At 38.5% G+C, this 14,251-nt stretch overlaps 1 protein-coding gene across 2 annotated transcripts in view; it reads right to left on the bottom strand.

The window, feature by feature from the left end:
- Positions 1–363: 363 nt before the first annotated feature.
- Positions 364–14,251, bottom strand: part of tbck (TBC1 domain containing kinase) — a 32,477-nt gene continuing 18,589 nt past the window's right edge. For both annotated transcript variants that reach the window (XM_008406208.3, XM_081607763.1), the window contains exons 23-26: positions 8,707–8,879; positions 2,817–2,980; positions 1,363–1,522; positions 364–629 (exon numbers count right to left, since the gene is read on the bottom strand). In XM_008406208.3, coding sequence (XP_008404430.2) covers positions 519–629; positions 1,363–1,522; positions 2,817–2,980; positions 8,707–8,879 — 608 coding nt within the window. In that variant the 3' untranslated portion in view covers positions 364–518. The remainder of the gene's footprint in view (positions 630–1,362; positions 1,523–2,816; positions 2,981–8,706; positions 8,880–14,251) is intronic.

Raw genomic sequence — 14,251 nt, 5'->3', positions numbered from 1 at the left:
TATGGTTATTCTATAAAAAATCTCTTAGCAGCTAGATGTTTAATTGCAAATACATTCTTTTAAAAATCAGACAATGTGATTTTCTGAATTTTTCATTTTGTCTCTCATAGTTCAGGTCTACCTATGATGTCAATTACAGGCCTTTCTCATCTTTTTAAGTGGGAGAACTTGCACAATTAGTAACTGACTAAATACTTTTTTCCCCACTGTAGATCATCAGATTCAACAACATACATATGAGAAACATCAACAGATATATATTTAAAAAAATCATCTATGAATTCATTTATAGATTCATAATTTCAATGAAAGTTATACACAAACATTTACTGATCACAAAACAACATTAAACAAACAATAATCAACAATCCAGTTAAAATTTTAATCAAGCTGATGTTTTGTAACACTGTAGCATGATAACATCTGTTTACTAACATTTTTCTCTTAATTTCATCTAGAAACCCATTTGTTTTTCAGTCCTCCTGGTTATCCTTTTAATCTGAAGGTGGATCATGAGTTCAGATCTGAGGTGATGGGACAGTGAGGAGTCCTGTGGGCTTCAGCTTGCTGATCCCTCCATCCAGAATACAAACACGAGAAAAATTCACCTTGACCAGATGTGCAGCAAACTGGGAAGAAGAAAAATATACGCAAGGTCATTTCTGAAACTCAAATAGCAATCCTAATACTCTTCTAGAGCAGTAACATCTCTACTGACATGTAAAACAGAATTGATGACCACAGATCACCTTCCAATGTGTTTCTGTTGTAACTGAGGCAGATTTAGATAGACGTAAAAGAAAAATAATGTCTCTGCACACAAAATATTCTGTATGTATTTCGGATGTTTGTAGTCCAGTGATATTTTAATGTTCATTTGTTGTAATTCAGAACTTTGGTTGCTATTTTTTTCTGTGGTCTTACTGTCTCTGTTTGTGCCTTGTTTGTACCTTAAACCATACTCCTCTACAAACACTGTCATGTTCAACATTAACATACACAAAAAAGCAACAAAGAGCAACATGCTAATGATACACATATACCTAGAAATTCTGATTAAAGCTTTGCATTAAATTAGAAAGTTCTGTAAATAAATTAATCACTGTGGTATTTTCTACTTAAACGCATACAGTATCAAGTAGTTTTTTAAAATCCTGTGTAGAATGCCTGTTTATAGCACTTGTCATTAAAAATATTAAAATATTTAACACTACTTTATTCATGTTCTCACAGGAGGTGCATTCAAGCACCATTTCTGTATAAGAGACTGGTGAACATTAACAGTCAAACATAACTACAAATACAAAAAGTTTGTAATGTAGTGCGTGGCATACTCATGTATGTGTGGCTCAGCTTGCTCACCAAAGCAGCACTCTTTACAGCATGGCTGACGATCACAATCACACGCCCTCTGTAGTTCTGGAGGACTCCTGAAGCAGGACACTGCACAAGTTCACCATCAGGCCCGAAGACGCTGTTAAAGGGGATGTTGATGCTTCCTGAAACGTGTCCTCTCCCAAAGCTGGAGACAGTAGAGTTAAGGAGTGCAAAGTTTGGCAGGTGTGCTAATCCGTCTGAAGCAAAGCCCACAACTGTGGTGAACTTTGTTTATCTTTCCCACAATACACGTCTTTGAATATTGTGAGCTGCAAATGTTCTTTAGCAGCATGAAAAATGCCTGATTTAGAAAAGAATGAAAAGGATAATCATTTCTGTTAAAGGGAATGCAGACACCAACACTACATGAAAGAGGAAAGATAGAGCATTCAAAAGCCAAAACAATGCTCGAGTCCCCTGGTTAATCTTCCTACTTTATGCTATCCCCTCTCCCAGACTGCAGTATTTGGTTGGGCAGCTTTGTGCTGGGCTTACTGCATGTTACAGAATTTGGATGAGAAACTAAAAAAGCTCATCCCTCCTACATTTCTCTCCACTTCCCTTTCCCAGACACGGAGCCCTTTTAGTCGGTGATCTTTGTGTATTTGTAGCTCTACCAAGAAACCTAAGCATATCAAAAAGTAACATACATAAGACGAAAAGAAGAACATTTGTATGCATTTTTTTATGTAAATAATAGGTTTTAAGCCACGTTTGTTTGAACAAATGTTTCAGTGAGCCAGTCTGGTTTTAGGTAAGAGGTTTCAAACAGGTTATCAGAAAATGAGATTTAAGGTAACATTAACAGAGGTAACAGTGTAATTATGCAGTTCATCACATAAATAAACACTCAACCTTCAGAAAATACCGCAATATACTGTGACGATGAAGTTGGACAACATATATTTGTTAGACGGCTGAGAAAAATGTCTTGCTGAAAACATAAAAGCAGAAAAAGAGTAAATATTTACATAATTTGCTTCAGTGTCTGAACATGTAAACTGCTGAGAAATACATTGTTATCAGATTGGATTGGTAACAGCAGTTATCCTACAAAAAAATAGAAACATTATTCTCAAACCAGAATCCCAGTAGCCAACGTTAATGGTAAGCAGCAATGACCCCCACATCACCACAAACGATCATAGTGTGACCGTGCTGGAAACTTCGGTTTCAGATGACAGATTTAACTGGCTGTATTTCTGTGAAGAGAAGCTTAATGATGTAGCAAGAAATGAGGGGCTGAGCGCTGTTGTTGCCAGATTGTTTGTCCTTGTATCTCTGCAACCTTCACTGGGTCACGCCTTTCAATATAGTAAAACCCACCAGTGTATCAGCATCCACTTTTATGTAAGAATTTATATAGTAGTTTCAGCATCGATAAGCTCATAAACAGCTTAGAAACAAGACAAGTCTGGAATGATATTTATTAAGGATACTCTTCCACATTGCGAATGTCGACGGCAACAATTTTTGGCTTGCCACTTTTACTCCTTTTGGTTGGTCCGGCGAGAGAGAGTTCACAGAGGTCAATCAGATCCTCAGCCGAGATTCGGGGAGACACCTCAGCTTTCAGGTCACACAGCGCCAGGGGCTCTCGGGACTGCAGGAGAGGAGGTCAGAGGAAAAGAGATGAAGCAGGACAGAATTTCTGAACGCTGTTATGATGAATCATTTAGGGAGGAAGTGAAACCTGCCAGCTTGATTATCGTCATTAAATGATCAATAAACAGACAATTAAATCTTAATGACTCCCATGTTTATCCTTTCAGATGTACGATTTTTTTTAACAATAGCCCCACATAAAACCACTCTCATTCTCCAACATAAATAAGCATTACAAAGAAATTAGATTTATTACACCGTTGACGATTTGAAAACAAAATGTCCCTCTTCAAATGTGTAACATCACAATGCTTATAATGCAGCTAGTGGTAAAAATCTGTCGTCAGTCTGAAAGGAAGAGCCATATAAATGATGCATCAGGACTGAAAGGGTTAAATAATTCCCCTCTGTAATACTGACAGATGAGCAGCAGCCGTGGCCAGAACATAATCCTGTGGTGGGTTTGCTCGTGAGCTGCCAAACAGATTCAATGCAGCAGGCAGCCAGAGGCATGGCTGCAGGACCCAGAGCTCTGGTGGCCAAGTGTTGTACCACCCAAACGGGCTGAAAATCATTCCTCCCTAAAAGGTAACATGTAAAAGCAACACGTCTGTTTCCTGAGTAAAGCAAAAAATTAAAAATCACAAAGCTTTCACTGTATTGTAAAAAATTTTTGACACAAAAACCAGGAGGGTTAAACCAGATTACAGCCGACTGCGTCTCCAGCTGGTTACGATCCGTTCTGATTTATTTAACTTTCTTTTCAAGCATACTTTCTGAATAGTCAAATGCATCTCTCGACACTTTCTAAAAATTCAAATGTGGATTTAAAAGAAAAAAATTTTAACAGCAATATTTGCAAGCTTTGCTTCCAAACAACAGCTCTGCAACTTTCAATTTATGTTTTGAGAAGAAATGGAGCGAAAGTTCAAGCCGGAAGACTCCGCCCCCTTTGTTCGCCCATCGCCGTCATGCTCATCTCCGACCTCAGCGTTGGTCCTCACCCGGCGCGTCCAATCATCAATCAAGCTCTGCATAAAAGGATCTACACCCAAGCCGTCAGCCAGTTCCCAGGTGCGTTTAACCCACCACTGCCCCTTCTCCACCCACATCCTTCGGCTCTCCAGGACAGCACCCTTTCCTGACCTCCACCACCAGTGTCGGGGCCCCGGGGGAAGAGCATCCCTAATCAGTTATCGGGATGTTCATCGAGTTCACATCAAATCTCAGCTCAAATCAGCTGCCGGGGCCCGAGCGCCAAATAACTGTTCATTCCTGTCATTAAATCTTTTAATTGTTCCTTTTTCTCCGTCTGAGTCTTTCCAGATTGAAATATATTTTCCCTTGTTTTTTTGCATAGGTGAAATAAATCACATTTATTTATTCTGTGCCATAAATGTCGAGTAGTCCGAGATCAAATTCTGTAGGCTGTGCTAGAAGGATTGCAGAAGTTTTCTACAAGGCAAAATAGAAAACAGCAGAGCAGAAATGAACAGTCATGACACGTTGGGTCTAATTTTAGACACATTAAGGGTTTTCAAATGGTTACTGAAGTCTTTATATAAAAATGATTAAAACAACAAACTGTCTGATTTTACCTTTACCAGCAGGGAAGGCTGAGCTAGTAAAGCTACATCAGGCAAATCTGCACTAGATTTGTTTTCCTTTAAGTCTCGTAGAAGGTCAACTGATAACATATAGTAAGAACAAGTTCAATATTGGATGGTTGTGCTTACTTACATAAAGTGGATGGAATTAAATGCAATAAATTAATCTCCCAGTTCAGCAGTTTTACTGTATGTGTGTCCCCACATAATGTGATGGCATTTATACAACCATCACATTGTGTATAAATACAGAAGGTTTTAAAACTTAAATAAAACCTTAAAGTTTGTTAAAGTTGTGTGCTGTATAATTACTCCACGCTGTAAAAAGAGCAGTTCGAATAAATGCTACATCAACCTGTGATTAATGAGTGGATTATGTGACCAGGATTGTATTGTAAGATAAAAAGCTAATGCATTACTAAGATGGTAACTGTCAAAAATGTAGCTAGGAACGTTGAGTTTTGAGATACCTCTTTCTTTAAATACACACATATACAGATACACATCTGTGGTACAACCTCCTCCATTGATGAACAGAAACAGGGAAAATGCACAGCTTGTCAGGGTTCTGGGCAGATGAAGCCCTGCATGGGTATTTAAATGTCAAAGTAAGCAGGGCGAGAGTCCAGGATGGCTTACAGGAACTGTGGCATTTCACTGAACAGACAGTGACGAGTCTAAACCAGACACAAATCTTCTGCAAGAGTTTGAGTCTGCGTTTGAGTCTGTGTGTGCACCTCCAATATTAAGCAATGTTCAAAGAAGGAAAAACACTGTTTACAAATGAATAGGTTGCTGTGTTTTGGGTACTGCTTCAGGACGCACTTAAAGGGAGGGTAAAGGTAAACGCTTGCTCTCACCAAGCACCACCGATTTCCACGAAGCTCCTCCTTCAGCCTGCAGTTTGAGCTTCTGCCTCACAGACTACCCGTGGCTTCCCCACACAGCTCCGATTATGAAACAATAAAAAAAACAACAACTAATTAATGGTATGTGTTTTTTTTCATTATTGTGATGCATTTATAGAAGTATAGATCTCGGGATACATACCACACATTTGAATTTCAATTTAATTTAATACCCTGAACATCATGGAAGCATTTTTAGCTTTTGAAATTGTTTTCACCACATGTCTATTTATATGTGTGTTCAATTTGCTTTTAAGCTTTCTAAGGATGTAGTTATTTCTCGCCTTAAGGATTACATCACCTCTCTCCTATTTCAGGTGCCTGAAGAACGTATCACATCTTGTGCTCTCTGTTTTTCCAAGTCATGTGTGTTTTTGCTCAGGCCTCTGGGACTGTTAGCTTAACACAATACACTGTTGACTGGATGTTTTAAGGAGAGAGGTGAGAAGCACACAAATGCAACAATGGATCAATACCGAAGATCATAAAAATAAGCCTCGGCTGAAGGAGAGAGCACAGCAATCATCGGGGAGCCCAGGAAATGATCCGTTTATTCTTTTGTGTGTATGAATACACTCCATCTTGCCAAAAAAGTATTTGCTTGTCTGCCTTCACACAAATGTAAACTTAAGTGTTATTCCACTATTAATCCAAACCGTTCAATATGATCTCTAACCACCCTTTGCAGCGATCACAGCTTTTGCTCTTCTGGGAGGGTTTTCTCCAAGGTTTGGGAATGTTTCTGAGAATTTTTAACCTTCCTCAAATTAGGGCTGCATAATATTTGGAAAATATTGGTAAATGTAACTTGTGATGAATAAATAAATACATAATAGAACAGTGTCTTTGTATTTTGGTTGCACAGCAAACAAGGACTCCAGATGATGAGCAGTCTAGCTAGTTGCTGGAATAAAATTATATTCATCATTTCCATCTAAACAAGGTTGTATTAATAAAGTTACTTTCAACTGATGTCTGCTGTTTTGAATTTGAACATTTTAAACACCATACCACCTCATTTTCTTCTAAAATATTTTAGTGTCACCAAACCTACCACAAGAACAGAGTGTCAGTGTGCATGGCACTAAACTACCTAGCTCACATTTATTGCAGTCTAGGCAGTAATTTGTGGTATAAATATGGTGTAAAGTGATACATTTGGAATAAACTGTACAGGAATATCCCAAATGTCTTCTGTTGGGGTCAGGACTCTGTGTTGGCCGGTCAAGTTCTTATTTGTGTCCTGAGTTTGTGTCCACAGGCTGCACAGTGGCGCAGTTGGTAGAGCTGCTGCCTTGCAGCAAGAAGGTTCTGGGTTCGATTCCCGGCCCCGGTCTTTCTGCATGGAGCTTGCATGTTCTCCCTGTTCATGCATGGGTTTTCTCCGGGTACTCCGGTTTCCTCCCATAGTCCAAAAAACATGACTGTCAGGTTAATTGGTCTCTCTAAATTGTGCATGGTTGTGGAGACACACAACCATGCACAACCATGTGTGCATGGTTGTGTGTCTCTGTGTTGCCCTGCGACAGACTGGCAACCTGTCCAGGGTGACCCCGCCTCTCGCCCGGAACGTTGGCTGGAGATAGGCACCAGCAACCCTCCTGAACCCACTGAGGGACAAGGGAGTAAGAGAATGGATGGATGGAGTTGTTCAACACAGCTACATGTAAATATCAGGAAATGAAAGCTGACATTCTTAACTCTTCTCTCCTGCTCATCTTTTGATGTTAAACCCAAATGTCTTCACAACAAAACAAAGGAATTTGCCTTGATGTTCCAATATTTTTGAAGGGGACTGTACATATACATGTCTTTACATTGAAAAGTACTACATATATGACTATTTGTATTTAAGGTGCTTGTAAATAATTTTTTAAAGCTCAACAGAAATAATCTTTGTGAAGATAAGTCTTAGAAAATAAAACCTGTTAAAATAACATCTGCAGTTAAAGCTCTGTTAGAGTGAGAAGTACATAATTTACACGGCATTGAGCGTCATCTACACTTTGGGAATTATCTGGTCGGAAACTCAAATGTAACAGATTTTCAGTTAGACATAAAAGTCTCTGACTGCAAGCGAGACAAGTAGCTCAGATGGAGATAATACACTTTTAATGAGCTTATTATAAAACTGTCAGCACCTATTACATCTCTAATGCCCAGGTCTGAAGGGATGGCACTGGAAGAGAAATGAAGAATACATTTGCAGTATGATGCTAATAATTTTCAATAGAATGGAAATGGGGAGGTAATCATATTTCAAATCAAGAAGCCTTGCACTGTCACATTTTAAATTTTAGTACCTTTAGTTTAGCACTACTCTCAGTGTTGATATCATGGTCAGCACTTGTTTATTCAGTGTAATTGCATTTATAATACATGGTCCAGCTACCAGTCTCAAGGTAGGCTGTGGTCTTGGGAAAAAAAACAACCTATGGTTTCAAAACATAAAAATTTTCACCTCTACATTTTTAATGGAAATGTTGTGGTTTTAATAAGTCAGGTAGAAAGCTTTCTGCACTGGACAGGTGTCAGTAACACTCAATTATGAAAATCCAGTGTGGATTTGGGAGGCAGAAATTATTTAGAGACGAGCTCCAGGCCCGCATGTTTGGGAAAGGGTCAAAGTGATAACAGATGGACAGTCCAACAACCAAAGAGCATCCAACATAACAGTGTGGAGGTAAGAACATTTACGTGACAGCAAACACTTAATGAATCTTTTTTTTATTTGTTTGCTTTATATTTTTACCTCATCATACTTTTATGAGGTATAAATATTCTATATTAACAGCCACATAATGCAGATCTTTATCTTAGCTTGATGGTGAGTTTCCAAGATGAAATCATGTCCTAATGTTCATTTTGAGACTGACTTACTAATTACTTCACACAACTACACTACAAAACAGATCAATTATCCCTGGTAAGCTAAAAACCAGACCCAAAAATCAATCAATAGTATTTTACAATTGATGTTATAATGTATTGTGAAGTATTTGATTTGCATTTGGATTTTGTTTTGTGTGATTCTGTCATTCTATCCCACGTTTACAGTGAACCAGTCTCTATTATAAGATTTACCCAACCTCTACTCTCTCTCACTTAATTAGTTCAGAAAATTGTAAAGCAAAAAGCAACTATAAATTGCCTCCACCTTATTTTTTTTTTAATGTAAATATATGGATAATTGTGTGTGTGAGACTAACCAGGTCCGTCTTCGGCATGTCTTGGTAGTCAGACGAGAAATAAGTTGCTGTTTTCCCAAAGATGCCGTCACCGCCAGCTTTCATTGGCTGAGCATACTGTCGGTAGGTTGCGCTCTTTGGAGTCCAGCAGAAGAGGTTGATGGATTCGCGAACACAGCGCTCGATGTCAATTTCTGTACAAACAATGTGAAAGGAAAAAATAAACATACATGTACGGCACTGTAGAGCTTTTGTCTTATTTTTCAACAGACAGAAAGAAAGGAAAGACATTCCCATGCTTTTCCAGACTGCATAGGACCCTTGAGTGTGGGAGGTTGCATTAAATTGCAGCAGCATGTAGTTTGACCTTGGCAATTTGCCTTCATTAGCAACCCAAGCATTCATTTAGCACTGCCAGCGGCCTTTAAGGTAATAACTGCCTTATTTAAGCAGGTGTTGCTCCCTTGAGTTTAGTATAATAGGTTATAAATACTCTTTCATCAAAAAGCAACTTTTTTTTGTTGAATTTCAATGTAGCCTGCTTCTCATTGTGAGAACAGAGAGGATTATGGATCTGGGACTTGTTGGATTAGCCGAGGATTTGGGTAAATTAGGAATGCTGTACCCTCGCAGTCCTTCACGCAGACAGCCTCTTTCATTCTGTCGGCTTCTTCGAGGCCAGTAAGCAGGTCTGGCTAATGAGCTCTTCTTGGTGTGACCTGCACCTGGGCCAGGCTGCGGAGAAGTTATATAGAAGATTTATCATGGCCTCCCTCCGCTCCATCACAGTGTCAAGGTAAGGAGGTTGTCAGCTCTCTGGGGATAGGACCTGACACACTCAGTTACAAGGTCCATTTCAGTGAAAAACACACCGAGAGTCTGATATTCCACACCGACAGGCTAGCAGTAGTTCAACGAAACACATTTTCCCTCCCTAGGGCCATGAATGCTGCCTACAATCACTCCTTCTGCTAGAAGAGGCAGAAATGAGGAGGAGGAGATTGATTGCTTTAACAATCTCTCGGCTCAGCTGGGCATTCTAACACAGCCAATCTGCTTAACAACCAACTTGTCAGAGTAAAATAATGGAGTAAATAACATATATAGTGGCATATAGAAGTGTGAGACGTGGCTCGTTGCAATAAACTTCTGAAAAAGCTGGATTACTTAACTAAGAGTGGCAATAGAAAAAACAGGAAAAGAATTTTCACGATTAAAACATTTTATGTAAAACAAAAACCAGTTTTTTTTCTTTCAAATACAATAAATGTTTCATTTATCACTGTTTTATTATTATTTTATTGTAAACTGAAATACTAATCACTTTACAATAAGTCAGTCCAGTAGTGACTAATCTAAATACAGCAGTTTTCATGCTTGTCCAATTCTTTTGTGGCCTAATGTCAAAAAATATTTGAAAATGTTCTATTCTTGTGACTTCACAAATACATTCTTGTGATTTGCCTAACAGAGCATTATCCAGTTCAGGTCTGAACAGACACATCATGTTCAATTTTAAATTAGTGGTGATCAAATCCAATGTAAACCCATAAAAAAAACCCCGTAAAGTAGCTGTTCGGTTAAGTGCTGTAAGCTCCCAGGCAGAGTGCCAACAAGACAAACAGCTTCTTTTACACTTCAATTTCTATAGAATACATAAACGGAACCATTTTACTCAGCCTGTCTGTTGCTCTAGTTGAGCTACATTTCACACATGTGTAGCATGTGCTAAACATGCTAATCATATTTATCACATGAACAGCGTTACAATACAATTATACAATTATAAGTTACACGTCTTCAAAGACAGATGGGTTTATTATTAGATTCAAGCAATATATTTCGCTGCACACCAGCCTACTGTCACCTTGAACTGAATGTTGTATACTGTTTGCACACAATTTCTGCGACCCGTGGCTGATTTCTCAGAGCTGACAATCAATAGCTGGAGATCATCAACTCTGTGCTTGTTGTGTCTCATTGAACCAAACACTAATGTCCCACGAACAATGCCAGTGCGTTATCTGTACACACAAGGTTCATGTCGGCTAGAGAGTCGCTCTTGTCCACTGTGAATCGGTGAAGTGCATAAACACAAGAGAACTCTGCAGATTACACTGAGCTACGTGCAAAGGGTATCAAAAGAGGAGATTAATTGCCATCGATCGTCAACTTGAGATGTCCGGCTTGCTAAAAAATTAAATGTGGCACCGCTATATACCCGTTTAAAATATTTAAAGCTGCAGTATGTAACTTTTATCTAAAACATTTTGTTGCACATTTGTTTAACCTGTTACTATGTGGTGACATTATGGCAAAGGCAGTTTATTTGTGAAAAAAAAGGAGCTTCTCCACTTTCTCCCAGTGTTAACTTGAAACAATCAGAGTCAGGAGGAGGGTTTTAGCACTGCCAATCATCCTCCAGGTAATGCTGCTCATCATTCCTTCCCCCCTCTGCTCTCCGTTACCCTCCAGCTTCTTCCAGAGGGCAGAGATTCTTGTGAAAGCTCAGGCTAGTTAGCATAGCCACCGATGTCAGTGGATAAACAAGTTTCCTGAAACAATAAATCATTTTGCTGCCATTAGAACACTGAGCATAAGTACACAGGAATGATTCACAGCACTATGACCATCCTCCTGGTTCTGATTGGTTGATTTTGGTTGGAAACAGTGCATTTCTTCAGAGCGAGGAACTGGAGGAGATTGATCATTTCACAGATTATCTCATATTATCAGAACATATTGACAGTTTTAAATATGTACAAAACATTTTTAATAAAAGTTTCATACTGATGCTTTAATGCTTAAAAGTCGGGTATGTAATCTAGACAAAGAAATGTGCAGTAGAAACATACAGACATTCCTAAATTTTATAGTAGTTTAGAGATGCAAACATTAATTTTACAATTGCAGGAAATGTAGAGAATGAAAAATATTCAACGCTAGTTTTTAATCCGGATGTCTTGTCCTTATTGGAATATGTAACTATTGAACTGGGTTCCATGTGTAATGGACTTGTCAGTGGGAATTACCATCACTGACTTCATTTACTGCTCCAGTTGTCCCAAGCAGGAGGGTTAAGTGTATGAATCCTGATGTGAGGAATCCTTTAGGAATCACTATCCTGGAACAAATCAGCTAGATCCGACAGCTGCAAACTGGAATAGAGAAGGACTGAATGGGAACTTTATTCCTGCACTGATTTAACACAGATTGAGAATCTTGTATAAAACTGAAAGACAAACTGAACTTTTTTCATAAATTACACTAGCGGTGCCCAAGTCCTGTCCACGAGAGCTACCATTCTGCTTTTAGATGCATCCATTCTCCAACACACTTGAACTCATGTATGGTACTTAGGTCAAGTAGCTGAATTCCCTTCCCAGAAGTCATTCAGATTGGTAGAGGCCTTTTCGCAGGACACTCATCTGATTCAGGTGTGTTGCAGAAGGAATGTGTCTAAAACTTTCTTTCAGTCTTGGCCACTATGCTGCAGATCAGTTTCACACTGTTGGCAGTCTTGTTATAGCCTGGGCCACCTTTATTCTTATTCATATCCTCAGAGTTCTTGTGTTAAACTTCCAGTGACCAGTATAAGTTGTGTGACCAATACCAACAACACACCTGTTCCCCATTCACACCAGAGACCTTGTAACACTAATGGGTTGCATATTATGAGAGAAAATAGCTAATTGGTCACAATTTGGACATTTAAATTTAACTTCATTGTTTCATTTAGTTGCCAGTGGTTAAGACATTAATGAATATGTGCTTAATTATTTTTGAAGGGATTAGAAATTTACATTATTAAACAAGCTGTACACTGACTTCTTTAAATTGCATAAAGGTGTCACGTCTTAAGTGTCGGCCCAAAAAAAGAATTAATGAAATATTTACATAAATATAATGGGTGTGCTCTCTGAGTGAGATACTGTTCGATGCTATTTTAAATTTGGGGAAGAAAAAAAAATATTCAGCAACCAGATATAGCACTTCATAATAAAAAGCAACAAAAAATGTGGGCAAAAAAAACAATTTCTGGTATTTCTGCTTCAATCTGTGCCACACAGTGAGCTAGACAACTTCTATTTGACCTGTTTTATAATCCAAAACCAGCAGCAGGCTGTGTTGTTCTGCCTCCACACACGAGGCTCCTGTAGTTGTGAATGTGATGCATGTGGTGCCGGCTCTGTAAAAAATGAATGGAAGCTTCAGCTCAATGAGGACATCAATTTTCCACGCCTAATGGCAGAAATGAACAGCTGCAGGCCACAAATCACAGGATATGAAGCATAATTCACTAGCCGCGTATATGTAAATGTGCATGTGCGTGACTTTGTATAAACATGAAGTAAAATTTTATTGCCGTCGTTTGACAAAGGTTGCCTTCACATTTACAGACCTGAGCAAAAATATTTGAAACATATTGCCAAAAGTGCATGATTTATGCCGTCGGCAGAGTTAGAAAGATATTAACGTTTCAGAGTGACTCAGCCTCAGCACCACCTTGAATGTTATAGTGAACCTGTGAAGGAAGCCAAAGATTAAGGTGACACAGCAGGGAAGCCTTCTGACTTGAAAGGTCGATCACCAAAGACAAAATAGCACTGGAAACATGAATAGAACTGCTCAGAAATAAGAATGGTTTTCATGTTGCAATGCGAGTAAATATTGTCCTACTGAATATTGAGAAGGGCATTCATTTGTGAGTTGCCACTGAAAAAAATATATTGTTAATTTCACTTTTTAATAAAAACAAAAAGGATATTTGGCTTTTAATCAATGCTGGCTGTGCACTTGCTTTCCAAGTCATCGTCTTCTATTTTTTCTATGAACATTGGGCTTTTTGATTATGGCAACACTTGCAGAATAAAGACATTAGCACAGTGCTTAAACCTATTTGTATTAAAATAAAATATATCCCAAAACTTTTAATATATAAAAAATGTTTTAATTTTAGTCTGGGACATTGTCTGTGGCTAAGAAAACAGACAGTACCAACATAGCTTATTTAGGTACAAATTAAAAATAAGTTCTTAGGTCTTCACTGTTTTAGAGATTATAAACATTTTGCTTAAGTGGGTGGCACCAGGCTTAGCAGGCCTTGCTTGTCACAGGTTGTGTAAAAAACTGCCAACATAAACCAGACCAGAACTTTGCTGGAGGCTTAGATAAACAGTCTTTCCACTCCAGAATCAGTTCCTAATATAGTGTAAGAGGAGTTCAAAATATCATGCTATAACAATCCGGGTATAGTTAGCTGGCAATAATTTACCAAAAAAAAAAAAAACACAGTTGGCAGAAGGAGCCAGTCAGTTTAGAATAACACTAGAGAAGCTGACTGCAGCTTCAGGCCAACATATTTTACCTGTATAAGGAAAACCTGGACTCCTTCTCCCTTCTGGCCCAGACATATGTTGAAGATTGACAGAAAAACACTGAACTTTGGCAACACTAAAAGTGGACACTAGCGGAAGCTTCTCTTGCAGCATTTCTTCATCTCTTCTGAGCAAATTTTTTCCTGTATACTTATTTCATCCCAAAATATGCTCAGTTTTTTTTTTTT

Source organism: Poecilia reticulata, chromosome 1 (genome assembly GCF_904066995.2).
Source record: "Poecilia reticulata chromosome 1, P_reticulata-male-v2, whole genome shotgun sequence".
NCBI classification, from domain to species: Eukaryota; Metazoa; Chordata; class Actinopteri; order Cyprinodontiformes; family Poeciliidae; genus Poecilia; species Poecilia reticulata.
The sequence above is the reverse complement of the archived record's forward strand: the minus strand, read 5'-3'. Positions and strand labels throughout refer to the sequence as shown.